This window comes from Pseudoliparis swirei, chromosome 6 (assembly GCF_029220125.1).
Source record: "Pseudoliparis swirei isolate HS2019 ecotype Mariana Trench chromosome 6, NWPU_hadal_v1, whole genome shotgun sequence".
Taxonomy (NCBI): Eukaryota; Metazoa; Chordata; class Actinopteri; order Perciformes; family Liparidae; genus Pseudoliparis; species Pseudoliparis swirei.
The window spans coordinates 1,288,580-1,298,579 of NC_079393.1; the positions used below are offsets into that span (position 1 = coordinate 1,288,580).

Sequence of the window (10,000 nt, forward strand, 5' to 3'; positions counted from 1 at the left end):
TAAAATAAAAGTAAAATACAAAACAAAATATATATGTAAATATACAACACACATGCATACACAACACACAACAACACTGACAAATCAAATACACAAAATATTAAATATAGACAGAGTGCAAAAAGCAAAGTGTGTGTATGAGTGCAGAGCAAATGAAATGAAATGTGTGTGTATGTGTGTAGTGCAAACAAATGAGATGTGTGAAGTGCAGATCAACATAGTGTAAGTATTCAGTTATTGTTGCAGTGATTGCACTATGATCTGGCAAGAGGTGATCTGTTGTAGAGCCTCATAGCCGGCGGCAGGTTCTCCTGTATCTGTCCTTGTGGCAGCGGAGCGTGAGGAGACGTCTGGAGAAAGTCCTCCTCTGGCCCTGTAGGAGGTGGTGGAGAGGGTGGTCCGGGTGGAGAGGGTGGTCCGGGTGGAGAGGGTGGTCCGGGTGGTCCAGTATGGACACAAGTTTCTTCAACGTCCTCCTCTCCACCACCTGTTCCAGGTGCTCCAGCCTTCCTCACCAGTCTGTTAGACGGCTGGTGTCACCGGCTCCGATGCTGCTCCCCCAGCAGACAATGGCAAAGTGCAGCACACTGGCCACGCCCACTGGTCACGCCCACTGGTCACGCCCACTGGGAGAACATCTCCAGCATCTTGCTGCACATGTTGAAGGATCGAAGCTTCCTCAGGAAAAAGAGTCGACTCCTCCCCTTCTTGTACACAGCGTTGATGTTGGCCTTCCAGTTCAGTCGATGGAGACGCCCAGGTACTTGTACTCCTCCACCAGGTACTGGTCCTCCTCCATCAGGTACTGGTCCTCCTCCACCAGGTACTGGTCCTCCTCCATCAGGTACTGGTCCTCCTCCACCAGGCACTGGTCCTCCTCCACCAGATACTGGTCCTCCTCCACCAGGTACTGGTCCTCCTCCACCATGTACTGGTCCTCCTCCACCAGGTACTGGTCCTCCTCCACCATGTACTGGTCCTCCTCCACCATGTACTGGTCCTCCTCCACCAGGTACTGGTCCTCCTCCACCAGATACTGGTCCTCCTCCACCAGGTACTGGTCCTCCTCCACCAGGTACTGGTCCTCCTCCACCAGGTACTGGTCCTCCTCCATCAGGTACTGGTCCTCCTCCACCATGTACTGGTCCTCCTCCACCAGGCACTGGTCCTCCTCCACCAGGCACTGGTCCTCCTCCACCAGGCACTGGTCCTCCTCCACCAGGTACTGGTCCTCCTCCACCATGTACTGGTCCTTCTCCACCATGTACTGGTCCTCCTCCACCATGTACTGGTCCTCCTCCACCAGGTACTGGTCCTCCTCCACCAGGTACTGGTCCTCCTCCACCATGTACTGGTCCTCCTCCACCAGGTACTGGTCCTCCTCCACCAGGCACTGGTCCTCCTCCATCAGGTACTGGTCCTCCTCCACCATGTACTGGTCCTCCTCCACCAGATACTGGTCCTCCTCCACCAGGTACTGGTCCTCCTCCACCAGGTACTGGTCCTCCTCCACCATGTACTGGTCCTCCTCCACCAGATACTGGTCCTCCTCCACCATGTACTGGTCCTCCTCCACCAGGTACTGGTCCTCCTCCACCAGGTACTGGTCCTCCTCCACCATGTCCACGTCCACTCCCAGGACACTCAGAGGGGGAGGAGCTCTTCCTCCTGAAGTCCACCACCATCTCTCTGGTCTTGGCCACGTTCAGCCGCAGGTGGTTCTCATCGGCCCACTTTACAAAGTCGCTCACCACTGCCCTGTCCTCCTCCTCCCGTCCATCCCTAATACACCCGACCACTGCAGAATCATCAGAGTACTTCTGCAGATGGCATGACTCCGTGTTGTACTGGAAGTCACTGGTGTACAGGGTGAAGAGGAAGGGAGACAGAACAGTTCCATGTGGGGCTCCAACATCACTGACCACCGTTCCAGACAGCACACGCCCATTCTGACCAACTGTGGTCTGCCTGTGAGGTAGGCAGTGATCCAGGGGATGGTGGGCGCGTCCACACGGCCACCGCAGCTTCTCACTCAGCAGCAGTGGCTGGATGGTGTTAAATGCACTGGAGAAGTCAAAGAAAGTGACTCTCACAGAGACACCGGTTCCATCCAGGTGCGACTGAGCTCGTTGCAGCAGGTAGATGATGGCGTCGTCCACTCCCACATGAGGCTGGGAAGCAGATTGCAGAGGGTCCAACGATGATTTCACCTGCGGCCGGAGGTGGGCCAAGACCAGCCTCTCCAGCACCTTCATCACATGGGAGGTGAGGGCGACCGGTCGGTAGTCGTTGAGGCCAGATGGTACTGACTTCTTTGGGACAGGGACCAGGCACGACGTCTTCCACAGCACCGGGACTCCCCCTGCCTCAGGCTGAGGGTGAAGAGGCGCTGCAGGACACCAGACAGCTGGGTGGCGCAGGTCTTTAGGACCCTGGGGCTGATGCCATCAGGACCTTCAGCTCTGCGCTGGTGTAGTTTCTCCAGCTGTCTTCTCACCTGGTCAGTCGTCACAGAGAGAGGGGGGAGGGTGGAGGAGCCCATTGTTATTGAGGGTTCGGTGGATGTGCAGCTCAGCAGGGGGGACAGAGGGGGAGGTGTTTGGGAGGTGTGATGTGTGGAGGAGACAGGAGAGGGCTGTGAACTGAACCTATTGAAGAAACAGTTGAGCTGGTTGGCCCTCTCCAGGGAGCCCCCTGGCTGTCTCCCTCCCACCTTGAAGCCAGTTATCTGCTTCATGCCAGACCACACCTCCTTTGTGTTGTTCAGCTGGAGTTTGGCCTCCAGCTTCCTCCTGTAGGAGTCCTTGCCCTCCCTGAGCTTCACCTTCAGGTTGCGCTGGGCTTTCCTCAGCTCCTCCCTGTCTCCAGACCTGAAAGCAGCTTTCTTCATGTTAAGAAGCGCCTTCAGGTCCCTGGTGATCCAGGGCTTGTTGTTGGGGAAGCAGCGCACAGTCCGTGATGGGATGGTGGTGTGTTCACAGAACTTGATGTATTCCGTGATGCAGTCGGTCATACTGTTGATGTCCTCCCCGTGCGGTCCACACAACACATCCCAGTCCGTTGACTCGAAGCAGTCCTGTAGAGCGTCGTTAGCCTCCAGAGACCACCTCCTCACAGTCCTGGTGGTCACGCAGCCTCTTCACCAGAGGAACATACCTGGGTGTCAGCGGACCAGGTCATGATCAGACCTGCCGAGGGGAAGGGCAGTGGCGCTGTATGCGTCCTTAGTATTAGCATACAGCAAGTCCAGAGTTTTATTGTTCCTTGTTGGGCAGTCTATGTATTGATGGAAGGTTGGCAGAGCTTTTTCCAATGTGGTGTGGTTAAAGTCACCAGTGATAGTCATGAATGCTCCAGGCTGATGATTCAGCAGAGCAGACACAGTGGAGTGGATGGTGTCCACAGCTTCCTCAGCGTCAGCTGATGGCGGCACGTACACGACAACCACAATGGCGGACGTGAACTCTCTCGGCAAATAGTACGGGCGCATCCCCACGGCCAGCAGTTCAATGTTCGGGCTACAGAAGCGCTCCTTCACGCACACATGGTCCGGATGGCACCACCGTTCATTCACATAAACAGCGATCAAGCCCCCCCTCTTCTTACCGCTCTGTGTAGCGTCTCTGTCAGCCCGAACAGTCCTGAAGCCGGGCAAAGACGCGCTGTGATCCGGATAGTCCGCGTGCAGCCACGTCTCAGTGAAGCACAAGAGGCTGCTCTCACGGAAGATCCTCTCAGTCATTACCAGCGCGCCGAGCTCATCCGTCTTATTGGCCAAAGACCTCACGTTCCCCGTTATGATCGACGGTACCGAGGGTTTGTATCTCCTCGTTTTAGCCCTCCGCTTGACACCCGATCTGCAGCCGCGAGCCCTCCTCCGTAGCTCCAGCGGGATCACAGGTCTGTCTCCAGGCAGAAGCTTCGGCCTGCACAGCGCGATCAGCTGAGCACGCGAGTAGACGACGGTCCCCATCATTGTTTTGCTGTGGCTCACCGATACTCACGACAAAGTGAACAAAAGCCACAGTAGAAGTATCGAAAAAAAGTAGTTATGGTCCAGTGTCCGACCGTAACTAAGACAAACGTGAAAGAAAAGAAAAAGAAAAAGAGAGGAAAAGTGCAAAAAAAGACAATAAAAGAAGGGCACAGCGGCTTCTTACCCTCTCTGAAGGAACTCCCAGAGCTCCAGCCGAGGGCGGGGCCTCCCTTCTTCCGAGAGCTGGTGTCGACCTCTGCAGGAGACGACAGGTACACACAATCAGACATCGCGGCGGGATTTCATTTTGTGACCGCGGAACACGCGTGTGGCGAGGAACACGCACCGTGCCGGGGGAGGGGGCAGCCCTGGAGGACGGCCTGGGTCACCAGGATGCCGAGCGCCGCCTTCACCACGGCCTGCTGCCCGGCGCTCAGGCTGCGGGGTGGGAGACGAGGAGGAGGAGGAGGAGGAGGAGCAGCGCTTGGCTGTCAGCCGCCTGATGACGGCCTCCTCCACCTCCACGCGCGGGACGACCACGGTGTTCCAGAGCCGAGACAACCAGCTGCACATGGAGGAGGAGGAGGAGGAGGAGGGGAAAGAGGAGGAGGAGGTTATATATTGTTGTCCCTTTTTTTTAAAGAAAAAGTTAAAATATTAAATTTAAGTTTCTTTAAATTCTTCTGGAACTTTACGTCATTAAAATAAAATGCACGCACGCCGGAGACAACCCACCTCGTGCAGCAGCTTCCTGCGGAGGTGCCTTCCCAGGAGGCCGAGCAGCGGCTCGCGGTCCCAGCGCAGCGTCACCCAGCGGAAGTGCTGCTGGAGGCGGGGCTTCGACAGCGTGGCGATCAGGAAGCTGCCCTCGCGGAAGCGGTGTGCACCTGGAGATTATTATCACCTTTTAATATTTTAACTACTCAACATTAGTCTATATAATTATATAATTACATAATTATATTAGTCTATATAATTAGGTAATTATATAATTACATTAGTCTATATAATTATATAATTACATTAGTCTATATAATTATATAATTATATTAGTCTATATAATTATATAATTATATTGGTCTATATAATTACATTTGTATATAGACTCATATAATTATATAATTATATTAGTCTATTCTTATTATATAATGATATAGACTAATATTATATATAATTATAATTATATATATAATTATCTAATTACATTAGTCTATATAATTATATAGACTAATATATTATGTAATTATCTAATTATATAGACTAATGTAATTATATAATTATATTAGTATATTATTATTATATAGACTAATATTATATATATAATTATAATTTTGTATATAATTGTAAAATTATATAATTACATTAGTCTATATAATTATCTAATTACATAATTATATTAGTCTATATAATTATATAATTACATAATTATATTTGTCTATATAATTATATAATTAGTTTACATTAGTCTATATAATTATATAGTTATATAACTATATGACTACATTGGTATAGTTGCGTGTACCGGTGTTGAGGACCAGCGGGCCGGCGGAGCCCCGGTTGTCCAAGCTGTGGCACAGGTCCTCCAGGAGGCCGCTGAGGGAGGAGGCCTTCTTCAGACCCTCCAGCAGCACCACCACACCGGGCCCAGGGGGGCCCGGGGGCCCAGGGGGGCCCGGGACCAAGACCGGGACCAGGAAGCCTGGGACGGGGAGAGACCGTCAGCCGTGTGTGTGTGTCTGTGTGTGTGTGTGTCTGTCTGTGTGTGTCTGTGTGTGTCTGTGTGTGTGTCTGTGTGTGTGTCTGTGTGTGTGTGTCTGTGTGTGTGTGTGTCTGTGTGTGTGTGTCTGTGTGTGTGTGTGTCTGTCTGTGTGTGTGTGTGTCTGTGTGTGTGTGTCTGTGTGTGTGTGTCTGTGTGTGTGTGTGTCTGTGTGTGTGTGTCTGTGTGTGTGTGTGTGTCTGTGTGTGTGTGTGTGTGTGTCTGTGTGTGTGTGTCTGTGTGTGTGTGTGTGTGTCTGTGTGTGTGTGTGTGTGTGTGTGTGTGTGTGTGTGTGTGTGTGTGTGTGTGTGTGTGTGTGTGTGTGTGTCCCTACCACAGGTGACAAAGGTCTCCAGCAGCGTCTCCTTGGTCAGGCTCTCCTCCACCTCCACCGTCACCACCTCACAGCCGAGCCCCCCCATCTCCTGCCTGGACTGGTGGAGGCAGAGAGAGAGAGAGAGAGAGAGAGAGAGAGAAAGAAAGAGAGAGAGAGAGTAGGAGAGAGAGAGAGAGGAGAGAGAGAGAAGAGAGAGAGGAGAGAGAGAGAGGAGGAGAGAGAGAGAGAAGAGAGAGAGGTAAGACGGGAGTGTGTTGTCATGGAAACAAGGAAAGTAGACTCCTCCTACTCCTCGTTGACGTCTTCTCCAGACTCCGTTGTTCACTTCAGTGTGAGGGGACTTGTGTGGAGGTGTAGAGGTGGAGGTGTAGAGGTGTAGAGGTGGAGGTGGAGAGGTGGAGGTGTAGATGTGGAGGTGTGGAGGTGTAGAGGTGGAGGTGTAGAGGTGGAGGTGTGGAGGTGTAGAGGTGGAGGTGGAGAGGTGGAGGTGTAGATGTGGAGGTCTGGAGGTCTAGAGGTGGAGGTGTAGAGGTGGAGGTGTGGAGGTGTAGAGGTGGAGGTGTAGAGGTGTAGAGGTGGAGAGGTGGAGGTGTAGATGTGGAGGTGGAGGTGGAGAGGTGGAGGTCTAGAGGTGGAGGTGGAGAGGTGGAGGTCTAGAGGTGGAGGTGGAGAGGTGGAGGTCTAGAGGTGGAGGTGGAGAGGTGGAGGTGTAGAGGTGGAGGTGGAGGTGGAGAGGTGGAGGTCTAGAGGTGGAGGTGTAGAGGTGGAGGTGGAGGTGGAGAGGTGGAGGTCTAGAGGTGGAGGTGGAGAGGTGGAGGTGTAGAGGTGTAGAGGTGGAGGTGGAGAGGTGGAGGTGTAGAGGTGGAGGTCTAGAGGTGGAGGTGGAGAGGTGGAGGTGGAGAGGTGGAGGTCTAGAGGTGGAGGTGGAGAGGTGGAGGTCTAGAGGTGGAGGTGTAGAGGTGGAGGTGGAGGTGGAGAGGTGGAGGTGGAGGTGTGGAGGTGGAGGTGTAGAGGTGGAGGTGGAGAGGTGGAGGTGGACACCTTGACGCAGCGGGCGACCAGGCGGGCGATCGATTCCTCACAACTTCCCTCAAGGCCGTGAAATATGAGAAAACCATACTGCTCCACCTGGGGGGGGGGAGAGAGAGGGGGGGAGAGAGAGAGAGAGAGAGAGGGAGAGAGAGAGAGAGGAGGAGAGAGAGAGAGAGGAGAGGGAGAGAGGGAGAGAGGAGAGGAGAGAGAGGGAGGGAGGGAGAGGAGAGAGAGGGAGAGAGAGAGGGGAGAGAGAGGGGGGGAGAGAGAGAGAGAGAGAGAGAGGGGGAGAGAGGGGTTTATTTATCCAGTCGTTGAACATAAATAATAAACTAATAAGAAATTGTTTGTTTATTGATCAAATGGATCAATGAACGTAAATAAACAAAGCGTTGCCACGGTGACGATCTAAACCGAGACCAGTGTGTATACATATATATATATGTATACACACATATATATATATATATATATATTTATATTGTTTGTCATCTGTAGTTCTCCACACGGCCAGCAGGGGGCACTGTGGCTTCAATCCTCTTTCCTTTCACACCTCCCTCACTTCATCTCTCTCTTTATCATTCTCTCACTCCAGCACCTCCTCCCACATCACTCTGTCCTTTGTTGTGTGTTTGTTGTGTTCTTGTTGTGTGTTTAATGTGTGTTTGATGTGTGTTCGTGTTGTGTATCTGTGTTGTGTGTTTGCTGCGTACCAGGCGGACGTAGTCGTGCAGCAGTGGCAGCGGGAAGAGATGCTCCAGAGCCAACTCATCGAGACACGAGTCAGACAGACCTACACACACACGCACACGCACACACAAACACACACACACACACACACACATGCACACACACACACACACACATTACATATGCTGTGTGTGTGTGTATCACAATATATATTATGTAAAAATATCTATTATATACAAATATTTATTATATATGTATACTATATACCAAAATATATATATATATTATATAAAAATATATATTATATAAAAATATACTATATATATATATACACATATATATATATACACATATATATATATACACATATATATATGTATTATATACATATATATACACATGTGTCTTTTTTTTCTCTCTCTCCTTAGGGATGAATGTTCATCTCAATCACACGTTACTAACTCTTTCTCCCCGGAGTCCTTTTGACTTCACGTCTCATGGGGTCATCGGACCCTATGAGACGGCATAGATCCTATCTGCCTGATGGATCATCGAGGTCTGGGTCGTGGAATTCCTGCTCCTGACTGCGCCACTGTCCTGTTGAGACTCCGCCCACTGTTGAGACTCGCCCTCCTCCTCCCCACCGCCATCTGCCTGATGGATCGTGGAGGTCTCCATCGTGGAATATGCCTACTATGAACTATTCATACACTCTTTCATATTCATTGAATGTATTTTAACTCTAAATCTGTCCTTCTGGTCACATGACATCTATTGCATCTGTCCATCCTGGAGAGGGATCCTCCTCTGTTGCTCTCCTGAAGGTTTCTTCCTTTTTCCCCTGAAGGGTTATTTGGGAGTTTTTCCTGGTCCGATGTGAGGTTTTGGGGCAGGGATGTCTATGTGTACAGATTGTAAAGCACTCCGAGACAAATTTGTAATTTGTGAAATTGGGCTATACAAATAAACTGAATTGAATTGAATTGAACTTCTTTTCCGTCCCGATGTGCGCGCACACGCCCATCGGAGCTCTGCGGCGCGCGAGACGGAGATCGGAGTCGTGTTAACGCGACACTAGAGACAGAATGACATGCTGCTGGTTAGAGACGACCAACAACAGACGGACTGGAAGCTCATTCTGCACATGCGTTAAATGTGGAGAAAAAGATTCACTAATTAATCCTGTAATTTAATCAGAACACGTTAACGCGTTATTTTTCACAGCACTAATATATATATGTATATATATATGTGTGTATATATGTACATATATATATATTAGTACACACCGAGATTTCAGTTTGGTCATGGAAATTTGGTTTAAAGTCATGGAAAAGTCCTGGAAATCCATTGGTCAACATGTGTACGAACCCTGTTTACTACTCGGTGACTCAGTATTGTTATTATGTACAGATTTATTGATAAAGTGGATACTATATTATAGACACATTTCTCAATAATGGCTCTTTTTTTCTCTCCAGCTCATATTTGGAAAGCAGCCAACGATATCTCACGATGTCACAGACCACTGGAGAGAGCGAGAATAGTGTTTTTCAACCAGTAAACCATCAAGCTACAAGCGGTTAGTAATATATAGCTTTTTATATGTATATAAATATGTTTATTATTATCTGTTGATTATCATATCGTCAATCCCCTTGAATTGGTCTTTCATATGATAAGATAATGTATTGACAATACAGTTTTACATGCTTATACTGTGTGCGATAGAATAATAACACTGCAACAGAATACAATTGAATCTACAGCATCTTTAAATAGTCTTTTGGAGTAGTTTATACATTCTATTCAATTCAGTTTATTTGTATAGCCCAATTTCACAAATTACAAATTTGTCTCGGAGTGCTTTACAATCTGTACACATAGACATCCCTGCCCCAAAACCTCACATCGGACCAGGAAAAACTCCCAAATAACCCTTCAGGGGGAAAAAAAGGGAAGAAACCTGCAGGAGAGAACAGAGGAGGATCCCTCTCCAGGATGGACAGATGCAATAGATGTCATGTGTACAGAAGGACAGATTTAGAGTTTAAATACATTCAATGAATGTGACAGAGTGTATGAATAGTTCATAGGAGGCATATTCCACGATGGAGACCTCCACGATCCATCAGGCAGATGGCGGTGGGGAGGAGGAGTGGGCGGAGTCTCAACAGTGGGCGGAGTCTCAACAGGACAGTGGCGCAGT

The 10,000-nt window shown here is 49.5% G+C and overlaps 1 protein-coding gene across 1 annotated transcript in view; it reads right to left on the minus strand.

The window, feature by feature from the left end:
* Window positions 1-4,328: 4,328 nt before the first annotated feature.
* Window positions 4,329-10,000, minus strand: part of cttnbp2 (cortactin binding protein 2) — a 64,821-nt gene continuing 59,149 nt past the window's right edge. The window contains 6 exon segments of the mRNA XM_056415657.1: window positions 4,329-4,541; window positions 4,712-4,863; window positions 5,499-5,675; window positions 6,067-6,166; window positions 7,111-7,197; window positions 7,815-7,894. Coding sequence (XP_056271632.1) covers window positions 4,410-4,541; window positions 4,712-4,863; window positions 5,499-5,675; window positions 6,067-6,166; window positions 7,111-7,197; window positions 7,815-7,894 — 728 coding nt within the window. The 3' untranslated portion in view covers window positions 4,329-4,409.